This window comes from Orycteropus afer, unplaced genomic scaffold (genome assembly GCF_000298275.1).
Source record: "Orycteropus afer afer isolate SDZICR_OR568_19922 unplaced genomic scaffold, OryAfe1.0 scaffold00055, whole genome shotgun sequence".
Taxonomy (NCBI): domain Eukaryota; kingdom Metazoa; phylum Chordata; class Mammalia; order Tubulidentata; family Orycteropodidae; genus Orycteropus; species Orycteropus afer.
Genome location: NW_006921642.1, coordinates 3,721,138 through 3,743,706, shown reverse-complemented (window position 1 = coordinate 3,743,706; position 22,569 = coordinate 3,721,138). Strand labels below are relative to the sequence as shown.

The 22,569-nt window shown below is 36.5% G+C and overlaps 1 protein-coding gene across 1 annotated transcript in view; it reads left to right on the top strand.

Annotated features, from left to right (window-relative positions):
• The window catches only part of MYO16 (myosin XVI), a 974,663-nt gene that overhangs the window by 522,205 nt on the left and 429,889 nt on the right, over nt 1-22,569 (top strand). Inside the window, exon 16 of the mRNA XM_007938926.2 lies at nt 19,289-19,400. Coding sequence (XP_007937117.1) covers nt 19,289-19,400 — 112 coding nt within the window. The remainder of the gene's footprint in view (nt 1-19,288; nt 19,401-22,569) is intronic.

Here is a 22,569-nt window from a genome sequence, read left to right as displayed (position 1 = left end):
AGGGATATCATTGCTGATGTCAGATGGATCTTGTGGATCTTGGTTGAAAGCAAAAAATACCAGAAAGATGTTTGCTTGTGTTTTATTGACTATGCAAAATCAATTGAGTGTGTAGATCATAACAAATTGTGGATAACTTTGAAAAGAATGGGAATTCCAGAACACTTAATTGTACTCATGAGGAACCTGTGCATAGACCAGGAGGTTTTCATTTGAACAGAACTGCATGGTTTAAAATCAAGAAGGGGTGTGTCAGTGTTGTATCCTTTCACCATATTTATTCAACCTGTATGCTGAGAAAATAATCTGAGAAACTGGACTATATGAAGAAGAACATGGCATCAAGATTGGAGGAAGAATCATTAACAATCCTCTGATCTCTACTGTTCCCTTTTGTCCTTTATTTATTTATTTTAAAAAGAGTAATTATTCTCCATTTTTTGTGCTGTAAATTATGACTTCTATGTGTCCATGGGGCAGGATTAGGTTATGTTAATGAAGATTAGGTGATGTTTGTTATGTTATGATGCAGGATTAGGATGGTATGAACTCAAGTCATCACCTACTCAAGTCATCACTCTGGCTTGAATCACACCTTTTATCTTACAAGAGATAATAGAAGTGAAAAGCAAAAAGAAAGAGGGGATCTGATTACCACCAAGAAGAAGAGACAGAAGTGGAGTAGATCCTTTGGATAGGGTCCCTGCACAGGAAGTTCATGAGGCCCAGAAGACAGAGAGCTATAACACCATAGACAGTGAAAAGCAGTGGCAGAAAAAGGAGAGCAGCAGAAGTAGCAGAAACAGAAAACCAGCAGAAGATGTAGTTGATTTGATTTCTGTGTTGTATTCCATCTGGTGAGGTCCATGTGTATAGTTGATGTTAGTGTTGTTGAAAAAAGTATTTGCAATGAATACATCCTTGGTCTTGCAAAATTCTATCATGGGATCTCCAGCATCATTTCTTTCACCAAGGCCATATTTTCCAACTACTGATGTTCCTTTATTTCCAACTTTTTCATTCCAATCATCTGTAATTATCAATACATCTTGATTGAATATTTGATCTATTTCAGACTGCAGAAGTTGTCAAAAAACTTGAGTTTCTTCATCTTTCACTTTGGTGGTTGGTGCATAAATTTGAATAATAGTAGTATTAACTGGTCTTCTTTGCAGGTGTATGGATAATATCCTATCACTGGCAGCACTGCACTTCTGACAGATATTGAAATCTTCTTTGTGACAATGAATGGGGCACCATTCCTCTTCAATTTGTCATCTCCAGCATAGTAGACCATATGATTTTCTGACCCAAAATGACCAATACAAATCCATTTCAACTCATTAATGCCTAGGATATTGATCTTCATGCATTTCATTCATTTTTGGTAGCTTTTAATTGTCCTAGATTCATACTTTGTATGTTGCACATTCTGATTACCAATGAATGTTTGCAGCTGTTTCTTCCATTTCAAGTCATGTCCCATCAGCAAATGAAGATTCTAGAAGCTTTACTCCATCCATGTCGTTACAGTGGAAATAAGTGATCAAGAAACTCAGTATCTTCAATGAAAATAAGGCCAGTAGATGACTATGGAACAGACTATCAATTGCAAATTCAAGTTGAAGGTGAAGAAAATTAAAACAAGTTCATGACAACCAAAACATGGCCTTGAGTATGTATCACCTGAATTTAGAGACCATTTGAAGGATAGAATTGATACATTGAACACCAATGACTGACGACCAGATAAGTTGTGGGATGACATCAAGAACATCACATATAAGGGGGAAAAAAAAAAGTCATTAAAAAGACAAGAAAGGAAGAAAGGACCAAATTGGATTTCAGAGGAGACTCTGTGACTTGCTCTTGAATGGAGAGTAGCTAAAGCAAAAGAAAGCAAGCAATGTTGAAATAAAGGGGCTGAACAGAAGGGCTCCTCGAGATGACAAAGTATCATAATGAAATGTGCAAAGACCTGGAATTAGAAAAACAAAGAAAAGAACACACTTGGCATTTCTCAAGCTGAAAAAACTGAAGACAAAATTCAAGCCTTGAATTACAGTACTGAAGGATTCTATGTACAAAATATTGAAAGATGCAGGAAGCATAAACTGAAGATGGAAGAAATACATGGAATCACTGTACCAAAAGTATTTCTAAAGGTAGTGTATGATCAAGAATCAGTAGTATTGAAATAAGAAGTTCAAGCTGCACTGAAGGAATTGGTGAAAAACAAGGCTCCAGGAATTGATGGATTATCAACTGAGATGATTCAATAAACACATGCAGTGCTGAGGGCTCTTACTCATTTACTCATTACACCAAGAAATTTGGAAGACAGCTACCTGCCCAACTGAGTAGAAGAGATACATATTTGTGTTCAACAGAATGTGGAAATTATTGAACAATATCATTGATATCACACTCAAGTAAAATTTTGCTGAAGATAATTCAAAAATGGTTGTAGGAATATATTGACATGGAACCTCCAGAAATGCAAGATGGATTCTGAAGGGAATGTGGAATGATGGATATCACTGCTGATGTCAGATGGATCTTGGTGAAAGCAAAGAATACCAGAAAGACGTTTATCTGCATTTTATTGACTATGCAAAGACATTTGACTGTGTGGATCATAACAAATTATGGATAACATTGTGAAACATGGGAATTCCAGAGAACTTAATTGTGCTCATGAAGAACCTCTACATAAATAAAGAGACTGTTGTTTGAATAGAACAAGGAAATATTGCCTGGTTTAAAATCAGGAAAGGTGAGAGAGTGGTATCATTTCACCATCTCTATAAATCTGTATGCTGAGTAAATAATCTGAGAAGCTGGACTATATGAAAAAGAAGAAGACATCAGGATTGGAGGAAGACTCAGAAACAAACTGTGATATGTGGATGACACACCTTGCTTGCTGAAACTGAAGATGACTTAAAGCCCTTATTGATGACAATCAAAGACTTCGGTATGGATTACACTGCAACATAAAACAAACAAAAATCCTCACAATTGGACAAATAAGCAACATCATGATAAATGGAGAAAAAGATTGAAGTTGTCAAATATTTCATTTTACTTGGATCCACAATCAACACCCATGGAAGCAGTAGTCAAGTAATCAGATGTCATATTGCACTAGGCAAATCTGCAGCAAAAGACTTCTTTAAAGTGTTGAAGAGCATAGATGTCACTTTGAAGACTAAGGTGTGCCTAACCCAAGCCATAATATTTTCAATAGCCATATATACATGTGAAAGGTGGACAATGAAAAAGGAAGATTGAAGAAAAATTGATGCCTTTTAATTATTGTGTTGGTGAAGAATATTGAAAATACCATGGACTGCCAGAGACTGAACAAATCTGTCCCGGAAGAAGTGCAGCAAGAATGCTCCTTATAAGCGAGAATGGCCAGAGTTCATCTCACCTACTTTGTTCACGCTGTCAGAGGGACTACTCCCTGAAGAAGGATATCATGCTTGGTAGTGTGAAAATTCAGCGAAAAAGGGGAAGGCCTCAAGAATATGGATGGACACAGTGTCTGCAATGATGGGCTCAAGTTTAGCAAGGATTGTGAGGATGGTACAGGATTGGGCAGTGTTTCATTTTGTTGTAGACAAGGTTTCTGTGAATCTTAATTGATTCGAGGGCACCTAACAACAACAACATAGCATATTTTGATATTGAGGAGTATAAGGCTTCCTGATTTGTTCTGTTTCTTAAACATTGCTTTGGCTATTTGAGCTTTCTTTCTTTCCCATGTGGAGTTGGTCATTAGCTTTTCCATTTCAGTAAGGAATGTTGGGATTTGTATCAGAATTACATTGAATCTATAGATTGCTCTAGGTAGAATTGACATTTTTGCTATAGTAAGCTTTCCAACCCATGAGCATGAGTTGGAGTTGTGATTCCATTTTTGTAGGTTTCTTTCAGTCTCTTGTTGTTAGGTGCCATTGAGTCATCTCTGACTCATAGTGACCCTATGCACAGCAAAACAAAACACGACACAGTCCTGAATGAGCGCCATGATTCTTGCTATACTTGAGCTCATCGTCGTTGCCTCCATGTCAATCTATCTCATCCCTTTTTTGTCCACCCTCCATCTTACCAAGCATGACATCCTTCTCCAGGGAATGGCCCCTTCTGACAACATGACCAAAGTATGTGAGATGAAGTCTGGCCATTCTCACCTCCAAGGAGCATTCTGGCTGTCCTTCCTCTAGGACAGACCTGTTAGTTCTTTCAGCAATCCACAGTACTTTCAGCGTTCTTCACCAACACCACAGCTCAAAAGCATCAATTCTCCTTCAGTCTTCCTTATTCATTGTCCAGCTCTCACATGCATATGAGGCAGTTGAAAATACCATGGCTTGTGTCAGGCACACCTTAGTCCTAGACATCTTTGCTCTTCAGCACTTGGAAGAGGTCCTTTGCAGCCGATTTGCCCAGTGGTATACATCCTCTGATGTCCTGACTGCTGCTTCCATTGGCGTTGATTGTAGAACCAAGCAATGTGAAGTCTTTGACAATTTCAAACTTTTTTTCTGTTATCGTAATGCTGCTTATAGATCCAGTTGTAGATTTTTGTTTTCTTTATATTGAGAAGTAATCCATACTATAGACTGTATTCTTCAGTCTTCAGTAAGTACTTCAACTCATCCTCACTTTCAGCAAGCAAAGTTGTGTTGTCAGTGTATCGCAGGTTGTTAATGATTGATTCTTCCTCCAACCCTGATGACACATTCCTCTTCGTATAGTTCAGCTTCTAGGATTATTTGATAAGCCTACAGTTTGAATAAGTATGATGAAAGGATACAACCCTGACACGCTCCTTTCTTGATTTTAAACCATGCAGTGTTCCCTTTTACTGTTTGAATGACAGCATCCTGGTCTATGTACAGGTTCCTCATGAATATAATTAAGTGTTCTGGAATTCCCATTCTTTTCAATGTTATTCACGATTTGTTATGATCCACACAATCAAATGCTTTTGCATAGTCAATAAAACACAAGTAAGTATCTTTCTGGTATTCTTAGCTTTCAGCCAACATCCATCTGACAACACCAATGATATCCCTCGCTCCATGTCCCCTTCTGAATCCAGCTTGTATTTGTGGAAGTTCTCTGTCAATATACTGCTGCAACTGTTTTTTTCATTGTCTTCAGTAAGATTTTACTTGCATGCAATGTTAATGTTATTGTTCGATAATTTCCACATTCTGTGGGATCACCTTTCTTTGGAATGGTACAAATATGGATCTCTTCCAGTCAGTTCTCCAGGTAACTGTCTTCCAAATCTCTTGGCATAACTGAGTGAGTGCCTTTAGCGGGGCATCCATTTGTTGAAACATCTCAATGGGTATTCCATCGATTCCTGGAGCCTTGTTCTTTGCCAATTCTTTCAGTGCAGCTTCATCTTCGTCCTTCAGTACCATTCGTTCTTGAACATATTCCACCTCCTGAAATGAATGATGATTGCCCAGTTCTTTTTGGTACAGTGACTGTGTATTCCTTCCATCTTCCTTTGATGTTTCCTGCGTCATTCAATATTTTGTCCATAGAATCTTTCAAAATTGCAACTCAAGGCTTACAATTTTTCTTCAGTTCTTTTAGCTTGAGAAATGCCAAGCTTGTCTCTTGTAGTAGTGTTTTATAATTTTCACTTATATAAGTCTTTTACATCCCTGGTTAGGTTAATTTTTAGGTATTTCATCAATTTTTCAATTACTGTAAATGGTATTATTTCTTGATTACTTTTTTGAAGTAGTCTTTTGTTAGTGTAGGGGAACTCAACTTATTTTTGTATTTTGATCTTGAACTCTGCCATGTTACTAAATTCTTCTATTAGTTCCAGTAGTCTTCTTATGGAATCTTTAGTGTCTTCTATATATAGGATCATGTCATCAGCAATAGGGGTTGTTTTACTTTTTCTTTTCCAATTTGTATATTTTTTATTTCTCTTTCTTATCTCATTGCTTTGATTAGGATTTCCTGCACATTGTTGAGTAAGAGTGGTGATAATAGGCATCCTTGTCTCTTTCCTTTCTTAAAGAGAAGGGTCTCAGCTTTTATCCATTGAATATAATCTTGTTAGTTTGGCACATATGACCTTAATTATGTTGAGAAATTTCCCTTCTATTCCTATTTTGCTGAGAGGTTTTTTTTTTTTTTTTGGTCAGGAGAGTATGAGTTGTATGGAATGCCTTTTCTGCATCAACTCATATGCTCATATGGTTCTTTTCCTTTGTTTTATTTATGTGGTGGACTGCACTGATTGATTTCCTAATGTTGAAACACTCTTGTAATACTGGTCTGATTCCCACTTGATTATGGTGTGTGATTTTTTTTTTTAAATATGTTGATGAGAACTGTTTAGCTAGAATTTTGTTGAAAATTTTTGCATTTATGTTTGTAAAGGATATTGGTCTGTAATTTTCTTTTTTGTGATGTCTTTGCCTCAGTATCAGCATTATGCTGGCTTCATAGAAAGAGTTGGGTAGTGTTCCTTCCTACCTCTACTGTACTTTTGAATAGATTCAGTAAGGTTGGTATCAACTCTTCCCTGAATTTTTTGGTAGAATTCTCCGGTGTAGACTTCTGGTCCTGAGGGTTTTTTTTTTTTTTTTGTGAGCAAGTTTTTGATGACATCTTTTATAGTGGGTTTGTTTAAATTTTCTACTTCTTTTTGTCAGGGCTGACTCGACGGCACATAACAACAACAACAACAAACTTCTTTTTGTGTTAGTTTAGGTAGGTAGTGTGTTTCTAAGAATTGGCCAATTCATCTAGGTTTTCAAACTTGTTGGAGTGCTGTTTTTCATAGCAGACAGTTATGATCTTCTTTATCTCTGTTGGGTTGGTTGTACTGTCACCAGTTTCATTTCTTAGTTTATTTCCTTCTTCTTTTTTTTTTTTTTACTTTATTATATTTTTGTCAATCTAGCCTAAGGTTTGTCTGTTTTATTGGTCCTTTCAAAATACCAACTTCTGGTACTTTGGTTTTGTTGATTCTTTCTGTTTTTCTATTTTGTTTATTTCTGTCCTGACTTTCATTATTTTCCTTTTCTGATACATTTTTGGCTTCTTTTGCTCTTCTTTTTTCCATTTGTTCAAGTTGTTAGTTTACGTTAATAATTTTGTATCTTTCTTCTTCTTTTTTAATGTCGGTGATTATTGTTATACATTTCCCTGCAAGTACTACTTTTGCTGTCTCCTTAAGGTTTTGATATGTTGTGTTTTCATTTCTGTTTGATTCTAAGAATTTTTAAACTTTAGTTTTGATTTCTTTTATGGCACACTAGTTTTTTAGTAGTGTATTATTTTATGTTCGTGTATTAACTTACTTATTTTCCTTATTTTTCCTGTTGTTGATATCTAGCTTTATACTGTCAAGGACAGAGAAGGTGATTTGTATGATTACAACCTTTTCAAGTTTGTTGAGCTTTGTTTTGTGCCCTAGTTTATGATCTATTCTGAAAAATGATCCATGTGCACTGGTGAAGAATCTGTATTGCTCTGATGCTGGGTGGGGTGTTGTATATATGCCTGTTAAGTCCAATTGGTTTATTGTTTTATTTAAGTTCTCATTGTCTTTAGTGATCTTCTTTTAAGATATTCTGTCTATAATTGAAAGTGGTATGTTGAAGTCTCCTAATATTATGGTAGAGTTGTCTATTTATCCTTTCATATTAGTTAACATTTTTCATGTTTTTTGTGCATTGCTATTAGCTGCATATATATTTATAATTGTTATGTCTTCTTGCTGGATTGACTCTTTTATTATTGTGTAATGTCTTCCTTTAACTCTTGTAATAGATTTTGGTTTAATGTCTGTTTTATCGGATATCAGTATGTCCACTCCTGCTTTTGTTTGTTTACTAGTTACATGGAATATTTTTCTCTATCCCTTTATTTTCAGTCTGTTTGTATCCTTATGTTTAAAGTGTGTTTCTTGTAGACAGCTAAAAGATGGATTATGCTTTTTTTTTTTTTTTTTGGAAATCCCTTTGGCCACTCTCTGCCTTTCTGCCCTTTGCATGAGGTGTTTAGACCATTTGCATTCAACATTACTACTGAAAATGAGTGTCAACCTCACTCATTTTACCCTTTTTTTTTCAGTGTTTTGTATCTTGTTTCCTTTTTTTAAATTGTGAATTTTCTATATTTGCTTGTATTTGGCTGCTTTCTTGTGATAACTTCCTTCTTTTCTTCTGAATGTTTCTTCTTGTTGATTTATTAATGGAACCACAGATGTTTCATTAAACAACTTACAACTGCAGGAATTTATGTTTAACATATGAGCAACAGTTAACGTACAACCTTAACATAATAAATCTGTTCCCAATATGTTCCTCCCTTTCAATTTCTGTTGCTGTGTCTCCATTAAAATCAATATTCAATTTATATTCCATAAGGAGCTCTGGTGGCATAGTACCTAAGACACTTGACTGCTAACCAGAAGGCCTGTGGTTCAAACCCACCAGCCACTCCTCGGAAGGAAGGTTGGGCAGTCTACTTCCATAGTGATACCACCTGGGAAACCCAAGGAGGAGTTGCTATGAGTCGGATCTGACTCAATGGCAGTGAGTTTGGTTTGGTTTGGGAGTTTATTTGTGCTCGTTTCTTATAAACTTGACATTGTATTGTTTGTGGGATTTTACTATTAAATTTATTCTCTGCAAATATCATATACTTGGCCCTTATGATTGCTCATGTTGTTGCTTTTATTATTTTTTTTTTTGGTGGGGGAGATCTCCTTCTCTCTCCTATTTTTTGTTTGTTTGTTCTTTCCCCCATGTTTAAAGCCAAAAAAACTCACTGCATGCATCAATTCCAACTCAAAGCAACCCCGTTATGTTTCCAATGCAGTAGAGAAGTAGATTGCCTCATCTTCCTTCTGCAGAGCTACTGGTGGGTTTAAACCACCAACTTTCTAGTTAGAATCAAATGCCTTAGGCACTACACCACGAGAACTCTCTCCCCCATGTTTAGAGATGAGTATTTATGTAATGCTCTTGTCTTTCCATTTTGGAGCACTTCCTTGAATAATACTTGTAGAGCTAGTCTGTTGTTGTTGTTATATGCCGCCCAGTCTGACCAGACTCATAGAGATCCCTCCTTGGGTTTCCGAGGCGGTATCTCTACGGAAGTAGATTGCCAAACCTTCCTTCCCAGGAGTGGCTGGTGGGTTGAACCTCCAGCCTTCTGGTTAGCAGTCAAGTGCCTTAGCACTACGGTACCAGAGCTCCATAGAGCTAGTCTAGTGGTGGTAAATTCCCAGAGCTTCTGTTTGTTTGGAAATGTATTCATTATCCCTTAGTTTTTGAATGAACAACTTGCTAGATAAAGAATTCTTGGTTGGCAATTGTATTCTTTGAGTATTTCATATATGTTATTTGATTGTCTTCTGGCCTCTAGAGTTTCTGGGGAGAAATGTGCACTGATTCTTAAGAAAGAACCTTGGTATGCTGTATTGCATTTTTCCCTTGCTGCTTTCAGAATTCTCTTTTTAACTTCAATTTCAAGAACTTCATTAGGATACGGTTTGTAGTTCATCTTTTTGCATCTCTTTTATTTGTAGTTTGTATTGCTTCCTGTTTTTGAAGGCTTGAATCTCTATTCAGCTCTGGGAAATTCTTTCTGGCTAACTTTTGAAAAATCATTTCTATGCTTTTATTGAGAGCTCTGGTGGCATAGTGCCTAAGGCATTTGACTGCTAACCAGAAACCTGGAGGTTCAAATCCACCAGCCACTCCTCAGAAGGAAGGTTGGGCAATCTACTTCTGTAGAGAGACTGCCTTGAAAACCCAAGGAAGGGTTGCTATGCGTTGGATCCAACTCCACAGCAGTGGGTGGGTATGTTTTTATTGTTGTCACAGTGCTCTGGAATTCCAATAATTCTAATGTTAAATTTCTTAACTGAATCCCAAATTTCCTTTTTGTTTGTTCACTTTTCTTTCTTCTTTTCTCTTGTTTCTCTTAGGACTTGATAAGTTCAGTTATTTGCCTTCTAGTTCATTATTTTATCTTTTGTTTGTTTGACTCTATGGTTGAGTGTTTCTCTTGCTTTTTCTGATTCAGTCATTTTGTTCTTCAGTTCCAATAGTTCTCTTTTTTTATGTCTTCAATTTCTTTTTTGAGTTTTCTATCTTGTTATTCCATGTGTTACCTGATCTTTCTTTCTTGGTTTTCTATGTGCTTTCTTCTGTCTTTAAATATATTCAGCACCATAGTCTGAAATTTTCAATTCTTTGCATTATTCTGCCCTTCATAGGAGAAATTTCCTCTTCATGATTTGCTTTGGACTGGTCTTTCTTCTTTTGTGATTTTGTATGTTTTACTACTTTTTGTTGATCTTGGGCAATTTGCTACTTTTTTTTTTTTACTATTATTATTTTTTTACTTAAAAATTATATTCTTGTTTTTGTTGGAAAACTTTCTAATTGGACACCCTGATGGCTCAAGGGTCAAGCACCTGGCTGCCTACTGGAAGTGCAGAGCCTGCACCCACCAGTCACTCCATGAGAAAAAGATTCAGTGGACCACCTTCACAAAGACTCATATCCGTGAGATTAGCTATTCACAGACACTAAACGTAAGCAGTGGAGCTCCACTTTCCTGAGGAGACAGTGGAAGTTTCTCTATGTCTTTCCCTACGGGAGCCACTGCACAGGCTCACCCACTGTGCCCTGCTGTGGACTTTTCCCATGTGTCATGCATCCCTTCTGTTCACAATATTTCCTTCACTTCACCCTTTTGCCCTCATTTTTCCTCCTGGCCCTAGCGCCCATCTGTCTTGTGTATCATAGAGATTAAACAGCACTCTTTCACAGGGCACAGCTTCCCTTCACCTCCTCCAAATTGCATGGCCCATGAACTCCCAAGTGTACTTTGTGCCACCTTAAAAAAAAGTCAGGCTACAACTTCTTCAGATTGCCTCCTTTCCTGTGTTCTCTATTTGAAGTGATACCCAGCCCTGTCTCAAAACGGCTGTGATGAGCAAATGCTCCTGATGTCAGTAGGCAGGATCTCGCAGCCTCTATGCCCACCCCACTCCTCCTCTACACTGCGTCTGGACTCACCACCATTCTCCAACCCTTGGGCTGCCATCCAGATTTCTCAGATATCAGTCTATGCTTGTTTTTTCATTGTTTAGTGGGTTAGTTGCTAGAGGCATAATTGGGAGCCTATACTCATGCACCTTGTCCCATCTCTTCTCTGGTGAGGATTTTAGTGGAAAATTTTCAAGATATTTGAAATCTAGAAATAATTTCTAAGAAACAAAAACAAAGAAACAAGACACAGCGAGTATTGAAAGTTCCAGAATTTGTTGTAAAATGAGATATTTATCAGTCGTTTCTGAATGTATCTTTATTTTCATCACTTTTGACTATATGAACAATAAACCAAATGTCCATCAACATATTAATGAATAAATAAATTTTGGTTTATATGAAAGAAAATATTATTTAATCATAAAACAACAAAAATACTGGTACATTCTACAACTTGGATGAATTTTGAAAGTATTATGCCAAATGAAAACAAGCAGACACAGAAGGTCACATATTGCATGATTGATTCATTTTATATGGTATGTCCAGAATAAGCAAATCCACAAAGACAAAAAGGAAAGTGGAGTTTACTAGGGGATGGGTAAAGTATTATAATGAAATGTCCAAAGACCTACATTTGGATCAAAGGGGAAGTACACAAGCATCATTTCTCCAGCTAAAAGGATTGAAGAAAAAATTCAACCTCAAGTTGTGATATTTAAGGATTCTGTGGGAAAAATATTGAATGATACAGGAAGTATCAAAAGAAGATGGAAGGAATCCACAAAGTCACTGTACCAAAAATAATCCATCAATGTTCAACCATTTCAGGATATGATCAAGAAAAAAAGGTATTGAAAGAAGAAAGAAGTCCAAGCTGCTCAAAGAAATTAGTGAAAAACAAGGTTTGAGGAATTGGTGGAACACCCACTGAGATGTTTCAATGAATGGATGCAGTACTGGAGGCGCTCAGTTGTTTATGCCAAGAAATTTGGAGGAAAGCTACTTGAGCAACTGACTGAAAGAGATCTATATTTGTGTCCATTCCAAAGAACGGTGGTCCGACAGAATGCAGAAATTATCAAACCATACCGTTACGATCACTCACAAGTAAATTATTGCTGAAGCTAATTCAAAAACACTTGCAGCAATATATTGACAGGAAATTGCCAGAAATTCAAGATTCAGAATAGGGTCTGAAACAAAGGATATCATTATTGATGTTGGATGGATCTTGGCTGATAGCAAAGAATACCAGAATGATGTTTACCTGTGCTTTATTGACAATGCAAAGGCATTCAACTGTGTATAGGTCATAACAAGTTATGGATAACCTTGCAAAGAATGGAATTGGAATTCTAGAACACTTAATTGTGCTTCTCAGGAACCTCTGCTTAGACTAAGAGATAGGCATTTGAACAGAACAAGGGAATACTATGTGGTTTAAAGTCAGGAAAGGTGTGCATCAGAGTTATATCCTCTCATCATAATTTTACATATGTATGCTGAGAAAATAATCCAAGATGCTGGGCTATATGAAGAAAAATGTGGCATTGGGATTGGAGAAAGACTCTAACAACCTGATGACACAACCTTGCTTGAAAATAAAGACTTAAAGTACTTGCTGATGAAGAGCAGAGACTGCAGCCTTCATTATAGATTGTACCTCAACATAAAGAAAACAGAGATGCTCACAATTGGACCAATAAACAACACCATGATTGACATTGTCAAGTGTTTCATTTTACTTGGATTCACAATCAATGCTCATGGAAGCAGCAGTGAAAATTTGAACAATGTATTGCATTGGACAAGTCTACTGACAAAGACCTCTTTAAAGTGTTTAAGAATAAAGATGTTACTGTACAGAGTAAAGTGCACTTGACCCACACCATGATATTTTCAATAAGAGCATATATATGTGAAATCTGGACAATGAATAAGGAGGACCTTAGAATAATTGACACATTTGAATTGTGTTGTTGGCTAAGTATATTGAATATATCAGACTGCTAGAAGAATGGACAGTTCTGTCTTGGAAGAAGTACAGCCATAGTACTCCTTGGATTGGAAATGGTAAGTCTTCATCTCTCATATTTTGGTCATGTTGTAAGAGCTCAATCCCTGCAGAAGAATTCCATGCTGTGTAAAGTGAAGGATCGACAAAAAAGAGGAAGACACTCAATAGGAGACTGACACAGTGGCTGTAATGATGGGCTCAAACAGAACAACAATTGTGAGAAGGGCATGGAACCAAGCAGTGTTTTTTTTCTGTTCTACATAAGATGAATATAATTCAGAAACCACTCTATGTCACCTAGCATGGAATGGGAGAAGGAGGGAATGGGAAGTGATTATTTAATGGCCACTTGGGGTTGTTATGAGGTGACGAATGATTTTGAAATGAGAAAGTGTTAGTTGTTGCACAACATTGTGAATACAATAACACCACTACTAAAGGATAAATTTTAAAATGGTTAAATGCATGTTATATGAGTTTATCCTCAATAAGAAATGTAGCTATACCTTTATTAAACATAATTATGAAAGAAAGATCAAATTGATAGTCACTGACATATTTGCAGAAGTCAAGTTTTTATAAAAATTGGATTGCTTTCCTTTATTATAGCAACAAAGAGTATGGAGATATTTTTTATTCAAAAAAAAAACATATTAATTTAGTATCTATCTATTCCTCCCTTCCTCCTTCCCTCTTTTCCTCCTTTTTTCCTCCCTCCCTCCCTTCCTTCCTTCCTTTTTCCTTCATTCATACCTTATTTATTTCCTAGCTTTCTAGTCCTACTATAACAGAAAAGACCACACAGGAGCAGCTTTTAAAAACAGAAATGTATTGCCTCACAGTTTTGGAGGCTTGAAGTGCAAATTAGGGCATCATCTCTAGGAAAGGGTGCTTTCTTGTTGCTAGCCCTAGGGCATTCTTGGCTTTTAGTTGATTCTTCATGTGATCTCTTCCCCCATATGTGTGTCTTTCTGTGTCTGTTTTCCTTTTTCTAGGACATCATTCAGAATGATTAGGTATAGGAACCACCTTATTCTTGTATGACTGCATTCACATATTAAAAAAAAAAAAAACCCTCTAAATAAGGCTATACTTATAGGTACAGGGGTTAAGACATTAGCATATCTTTTTAGGAGACAAAGTTTAGTCCATACCACCTAACTCTTTGACCCATAAAAATTCATATTCTTCTAACTTAAAAATATATTCATGTTACATCACCCCAAAAGGTCTGAGCCATTTCATCATTCATGCCAAGTCCTAAATTTCATTTTTTGAAGCATCTTATGCGACACTCTGGGTGTATTCCTTCCTGGGGAAAAATTTCTTTCCATCTTTGGAGACCTGTGAAAACTGTATTAGAAGTTATTTGCTTCCAAAGTACAATGATGAAAGAGGTATAAATAGACCATCATATTACAAGAGGGAGAAATTGAAGGGAAAGAAGCCATGGATACCAAGAAAGCTAAAACTCCAGCAGGACAAATTCCATTACATCTCAAGCTTGAAAATAATCATTTCTGCTCCAGGCACATCTGGGCACTGGCCTTACCAGCTGAATTCTGAGTGGGGACCTCATGGCTCTGAGCAGTAGCCCCGGTTTGCAATCTCAGTGGGACAGCATGAAAGCTCCACCCTTTGGAACTTAAATGGTAGCCTTACTTTTTAAATGGAAGAATTAGCACCCTTATCACCAGTGCTCCCTTCAATATTCCAGCTTTTCCCTGAACTATCCCAGGATCATCTTTTCCTTTTCTTAGAACACAACAGATTTTTGCAATTGAGAAACTTCATTGGCTAATTTCCTACCAGTAGAATCTGAGGAAGCAGGCAGTTTTCCTTCATTTCTTCCTGTCTCAGTCCCTTTCACTCTGAGCTGACAGGTTGTCTGCTAACATAGTTGATTAGATCCATCAGTCACACACCTAATCTTTTTGTAGCTATACCCTTGTTGTTCTGCCCAGGGCATGCTCCTAATTTTAAAATTAGAATTTTTCAGGTCTTCAACTTTTGGTTTTCTTTTGCATAGTTTATTTCTTAATTTATGTCTTTGGTCATGAATTTTACTATAAATATCAAGGAAAACCAGGCTGCATCTTCAAGATTTTGCTTAGAAATTTCCTCAGCTAAATATTCAAGTGCATACCTTGAAAGTCATACAACTGAATATTTGAATATAATTCAGTCAGTCTCAGTCAAGTTCTTTATCACCTTATAAAAGATTATCTTTCCTATGGTGTTCAATAGGAGCTCTGGTGGCATAGTGCCTAGGGCATTTGACTGCTAACCAGAAGGCTGTTGGTTCAAATCCACCAGACACTCCTTGGAAGGAAGTTTGGGCAATCTACTTCCATAGTGATACTGCCTCGGAAACCTAGGGAGGGGTAACACAAGGAGGGGTCACTATGAGTTGGATCCAACTCCATGGCAGTGAGTTTTTGGTTTGTTTTGATGGTTTCCAATAACTTCTTCATCATTTCCTTTGAAAGCCTCACTAGAAGCACATTATATGCCTGCATTTCTAGCAACATTCTATTCAGGATAATGGAAGCTCTCCCCACAGCTCTCAGTTCTTTCTGATCCCTCATTTGATTCATGCTTATTGTCTATAATTTTACCTATGGTCTTGTTATGGCTATCTAGGTGGGCTCTTATGGTCGAGTACTTCCAAACTCTCCCAGCCATTACCCAGTTCCAAAGCTTCTTCCACATTTTTATGTATCTGTTAACCAGCACCATATTTCTTAGTACCAAATTCTGTCTTAGTTTATGGTGTTTTAGTGACTAAAAAGTTTGATAGGAAATTGAAACAGCTCTGAATACTTGTGATTTCTCAAAACAAACTTCCATCCATCTTCACAGTGCCTAAGGCATTTGACAGCTAACCAGAAGATTGGCGGTTCAAGCCCACCAGCCACTCTGAAGAAAGCAGACTGGTCAATCTACTTCCATAAAGATTTAATGCCTTGGACACCCAAAGGGATTCACTATGAGTTAGAATGAACTTGATAGCAGTGAGTTTGGGTTTTTTTTTTTTTTTTGGTACTTAGTGTTGATAATTATATAAGTTACTACTTTATTCAAAGTGGACTTTTATCATCTTGAAAAGAAAAATTAGCTCATATCATTACAGAGTAGAATATGCAAAGTCATTGTTTCTTTTAACATTCTTAAAAGATAATCAATCTGTAAACCCCACCCCTACAACTGTAGTTTGCTTCTGCCTCTACAACACTACTAAATTTTCAATCCTCACTTGCTAAGAACATTAAAGATTGCCTTGTTTCTATGTTTTATTTTTTATCTGTCCCTACCAATCTGTAAATAAAAAAAATATATAGCCTTTTGTTTTTGATCATTCTAATCTCTTTTAATTTTCCTACTCTTTTCCTGATAACTCAAATCTTTCGTCATCCATAAAATTTTAAAGTTTTATTTTTGGTGAGTTCATCCACTCACATGATTTTACTCATCCTCATGTTGATGACTTCCAAATCTTATTTTCTAGTGAATTCCAGATTCTAATATGTATTTATCTCTTGAAAATCTATTTGAACTTCAACTAATAGTTCAAAGTCAGCATTTCCAAAATAAAATACAGGACTTTCTGTCTCAGAAAAATTACACCTTCTGTTGAAGTCTCTTGCTGGTTAAATGGACCTACTATCCACTCAGTTTCACCAGATAAAAACTTGAGAATCATCAAGTTCTCTCTTTTCTCTTCCTTTTATATCCAGACTATCCACTAGTCTCACCAGTTCTGTCACTTCTGTTCCTCTCTATCTCCCTTCCTCTTTATTCTTTACCAGTTTTGGTCTCTTCCCCTTAATTGTCTCATCCCTTTCCCCATTTGTTCTTTCATAGAACCACCAGAAAATATTCTTTCTGAACCATCGATCTCATATGCCTCTTATTTGTTTCAAAATATTCTGGCTTCCTATTGGTTTCAAGGTATAATTCATAACTATTTAACAAGAATTCCAAAACTCTGAATATGTCTTCAACTTAATCCATCTTTACTCCCCTCCCCTAAGCTCCAATTTCACTGACATACATATTTGAGTTCCCTATATGCATCATTCTCCTTTCACATGTTGCTAGTTATTTCACAGATACTCTTAAGTCATAGCATGTACTTGACTATTTCATACTTATGTTCCAATGCTTGGAATAACTGATGCTTTCTGGTCCTCACAGCCTTTCTTCATTGTCTACTTCTGGATCTGAGCTCCTGTCTTCCATTGTTTGGGTCCCTCTGTAAGTTTGCCAATACATACACACACATACATACATACATAAATGTGTGTGTATGCATATTTATATATAGACAGACAGACAGAGTGATTGAATTACTTCAAGCATGGACTCATGCAGTTGTAGGGGCTGGGAAGTCCATAGGCCAGGCAGCAGACTGGAGACTTTTGCAGTCTTGTGTTCGAAGATCTGTAGGTCAGACAAATGGAAGACTGCACAATGGAGAGAGACAAAGAGGGAATTTTGCCAAAGTATCTACTTAAGGCAAAATACATCCCAAAGAAACTAATTTTTTCAACTGATTATATTACACTAGACTGTACCATGGAAGATGTTTATATCACATTTTGTTAGATCACATTGTAGAATGACAACTACTGCAGTGAAACCTGTGAGAGCCAGAAGTTGATGGTACTCCCTTGTTTTTCTAGGTTTCAAAAATTTTCTGCCTTTAAAAGTGAGGTTTATCACTTTTCTATCACTATTAGTGGAAAATATTTTATTTTCCTTCCCTGATGGTTTCCAACTTGCACAGGTTGTGGATTTCTCAAGTTTTACTGTGTTTGGCTAAACCCCTGCAAACCAAATTGACACAGAAAATAGACCATCACACTTTCCTATATACACTAACAAAAACAGCAAATCCATTTCTGTCCAGCCAATTCTGATGCGTGGTGATCCCATAATTACAGAGTAGAACTGCTTTATAAGATTTTCTTGGCTGTAATCCTTGTGGAAAGGATCCCTGGGGGTGCAGTTGATTAAGTGTTCACTGCTAACCTAAAGGTTGGTGGTTTTAACCCATCCCGTGGCTCCACGAGAAAAAGACCTGGCCATCTACTTACATAAATATTATAGCCAGAAATCTGTTCCAGGGAGTTCTACTCTGTCACATGGAAGTACTATAAGTGGAATCAATTATAGTAATTTATTGACACAGAAAATAGACCATCACACTTTCCTATATACACTAACAAAAACAGCAAACCCATTTCTGTCTAACAACAATGATCTTTATGGAAGCAGATCCCCACATCTTTCTTCTGTAACACCACTGAATGTCTTTGAACTTCCAACCCTTAGGTTACTGCTTAGGTACAAATACTTTGTACCTCCTAAACCAAAAAAAAAAAAAAATTCACTGCCATTGAGTCGGATCCAACTCATAGCAACCCCTCCTTGGGTTTTCGAGGCAGTGTCACTAAGGAAGTAGATTGCCCAACCTTCCTTCCAAGGAGTGGCTGATGGGTTTGAACAGCCAGCCTTCTGGTTAGAGGTCAAATGCCTTAGGTGCTATGCAACCAGATCTCCTTTGCACCTCCCAGGGACTGACATTTTTATATAGCACCTTGCTTTATATCTATTTCCATAGCACAATGTAGCTATCTCATCTCTTGTCTCTCTCTGGATGCATCATTGGTTTTGTTTGTTTAGGTTCTAGGAATGAGCCCTTTATCTGTTTATTCTCAGTTGCTTATTATTGCCTCTATTTGGTAAGTGATTAATACATATTTTGTGAATGAAAGGAAACAAAATTTGATAAATTAAAGAACCATTTCATACTTAAATGATGTTGACAGAAAGAAATAATAAATGTCTCTAATTAAGCATCCTTAATGCAAATAAAAATTACAAAGTCATATTAAAGGACTTGCCAGCCTTTCATAGGAAATACATAAAACTCTTGTGACCTTGTCTTTTGACCAGGAAGGGTAAAGTTACAGTAAGACCCAAGTTAAACAGTGTAAATATATCCTGGTACAGCAAGAACTTTGTTTATTTTCTGAAATATCATGTGCTCTTATATACCAGAAAACTTGTAAACACATGGGTATGCAATGTTCAGGTGATTTCTTTTATTCTGGACACTAAATATGGTTGATGTGATTTTTACCCACTGGAATTTGACTATAAGCCAAGTCATAATACTACGTACTTTTATCCTGAACAGGTATTTGGACCAGACCATCCAGGAAACTACATCAACAGCAGAGCATTCACTGAACAGAGAGAAATTAGCTGTTCTGAAACAATCCCTGACTATAATTGGCTTCAGTAATTTGGTAAGTTATAAATATTTCATTGAGAAAACCAAGTTTCCACCAGTTTATAAGTTATTTATTCAAAAATATTTTACATTCGAGGCATTGTTTCAACACTGATGATTCAGCAGTGAGTAAGACATAGCCCTTGCCCTTATAGAGCTTATATCCTAATGGAGGAAATAGACATAAACAAAAAATTAATATGCTGTTGGTGATAGAAGAAACAAATAGTGAAGGGTGCTATTTTCAGGAAGACGGTTTCTTAAAAGGACCACATGAGCAAAACAGATCACAAGACTTTTATATTTACAGTCAAAAGAGAAAGTGGTTGATATGAAGTAACTGATTAAGAAAAAACACACAGCCATCGGGTAGGTTCTGACTCATAGTGACCCAATAGAGCAGAGAACAACTGCCCCATAGGGTTTCCGAAGCCATAAATCTTTATGGAAGCAGACTGCCTCATCTTTCTCATGTGGATAGCACTTGGTGGGTTCCAACCATTGACCTTTTTGTTAGCAGCCCAATTCTTTAATCACAGTGCCATCAGAGTTCCTTTTGGCAGTATCCTGTCTGATTGGGGAAGGATACATAAAATAGTGTTCACAATCACTTGGAAAATTAATGTTATCACTTTATGAAAATACCTCTTCAAAAAATATAAAGCTTCTTCTCATTCTTAAATAATTACCAAATACTTTGAAATATCAAGGCAAATATTAACATTTAAAATGTTTGTATCAGTGGTGTGCAGTAGAAATTTCTATGATACTGGAAATGTTTTATATCCATGATAAAAAATATAGTAGACCCTAGCCATATATGATACTGGACATTTGAAATGTGGCTTGTATGGCTGAGGAAATACATTCTAATTTTATATAAGTTTAATTAATTTAAGCATAAGTAGTCATGTATGGTTTGGCTACCATCTTGCCCAGCTCAAGTTTAAATACTAAGACATATGAAATAACCTAAGCCTTGAGAAATACTTTCAGAATCGCCACATGTCTCTACTTAGTTCCCTTATGAATTATCTCTCTGTTTTTGCCTCTTTCAATATGGTAGCATGTTTGAAGTACATCTGATTCTTTACCAAGAATTAATATCAGATTGCATGGGTATCTCTGGTACACCTGTACTTCAAGAGCTTAAATTTAGTCACAGATTTAAACATTTTATTTTATTATTTTTTTTTATTTCTTGAATTAATGAGTTGATTAATTGTAGATCTCTGTTTGTTCCCTGTCCACATGGTTTGTTGTTAGGTGCTGTTGAATCAGCTCCAACTCATAGGAAACCAGTGTACAGCGTAATGAAACACTGCCCAATCCTGTGTCATCTCACAATCTTTGCTGTGCTCGAGCCGATCATTGCAGCCACTGTGTCAATCCCTCTCATTGAGGGTCTTCCCCTTTTTCCTAATCCTCTACTTTACCAAGTGTGTAATATTCTTCTTCAGGGACTGATCCCTTATGACAACATGGCCAAAGTACAAGAGATAAAGACTGGCCATTTTCACCTCTAAGGAGCATACAAGCTGCATTTCTTCCAAGACAGATTTGTTTGTTCTTCTGGCAGACCTCAGTATTTTCAATACTCTTCCTCAGCACCACAATTCAAAGGCTTTGACTCTCTTTTAATCTTTCTTATTCATTACCCAGGTTTCACATGCCATTTGAAGGAATTGAAAAGACCATGGCTTAGATCAGGCACACCTTAGTCCTCAAAGTGACATCTTTGCTCTTAAACATCTTAAACAGGTCTTTTTGCAACAGATTTGCCTAATGCAATCCATCATCTGATTTCTTGACTGATGCTTCCATGGGCATTGACTGTGGATCCAAGTAATATGAAATCCCTGACCGTTGTGATCTTTTCTCCATTTTTCAAGATGTTGCTCATTGGTGCAGTTGTGAAGATTTTTTGTTTTCTTTATAGTGAGGTGCAATTCATACAGAAGGCTTTGGTCTTCATCAGTAAGTGCTTCAAGTCATCTTCAGTTTCAGTAAGCAAAGTTGTGTCATCTGCATATCACAGGTGTGAATGAGTCTTCCTTAAATTCTGATGCCACATTCTTCTTTGCATAGTCCTGCTTCTCCGATTATTTTCTCAGTATGCAGATTGAATAAGTATGGTGAAAAGATACCACCCTGGCACACATATATCCTTGTTTTAAGCCATGAAGTATCCCCTTGTTCTGTTTGAATGATTTCCTCTTGGTCTGTGCACAGGTTCATCATGAGCACAATTAAATGTTATAGAATTCTCATTCTTTGTGATGTTATTCATAATGTGTTATGATCCACACATTTTAATGCCTTTGCATAGTAAATAAAACATAGGTAAATATCTTCCTGATATTCTTTGCTTTCAGCCAGGATCCATCTGACATCAGCAAAGAGATCTCTTGTTCCATAGCCTCTTCTGGCTTGAACTTCTGACAGTATCCTGTCAATATACTGTTGCAACATTTTTTTTAAATTATATTCAGCAAAATTTTACTTGCATGTGATATTAATTATATTGTTCAGTAATTTCCACAATCTTTTACATCATATTTCTTTGGAATGGGCACAAATATGAATTTCTTTCAATCAGTTGGCCAGGTAGCTGTCTTCCAAATTTCATTAACATAAACAAGGAAGTGCCTCCAGAGCTGCATTTGTTTGTTGAGACTTCTCATTGGGTATCCCATCTATTCCTGCAGCCTTGTTTCTCTCCAGTGAGTTCAGTGCAGCTTGGATTTACTCCTCCAATACCATTAGTTCTTGATCGTATGCTGCCTCCTGAAATAGTTAAACATTGACCACTTTTTTAGTACAGTGATTCTGTATATTCCTTCCATCTTCTTTTGATGCTTCCTGAATTGTTCAAAATGTTACCCATAGAATCCTTCAATATTGCAATTTGAGGCTTGACTTTTTTTCTTCAGTTCTTTCAGCTTGAGTTGAAATGCAGAGCATTTTCTACTCTTTTGGTTTTATAATTCTAGGTTTGTACATTTCATTGTACTTCTTTATTTTGTCTTTTTGAGTCACTCTTTGAAATATTCTGTTCAGCTCATTAACTTCATCATTTCTTCCATTCTCTTTAACTATTATTCATTCAAGAGAAAGTTTCAGAGTCTCCTCTGACATCCATTTTGGTCTTTTCTTCTTTTCCTATCTTTTTAATGACCATTTGC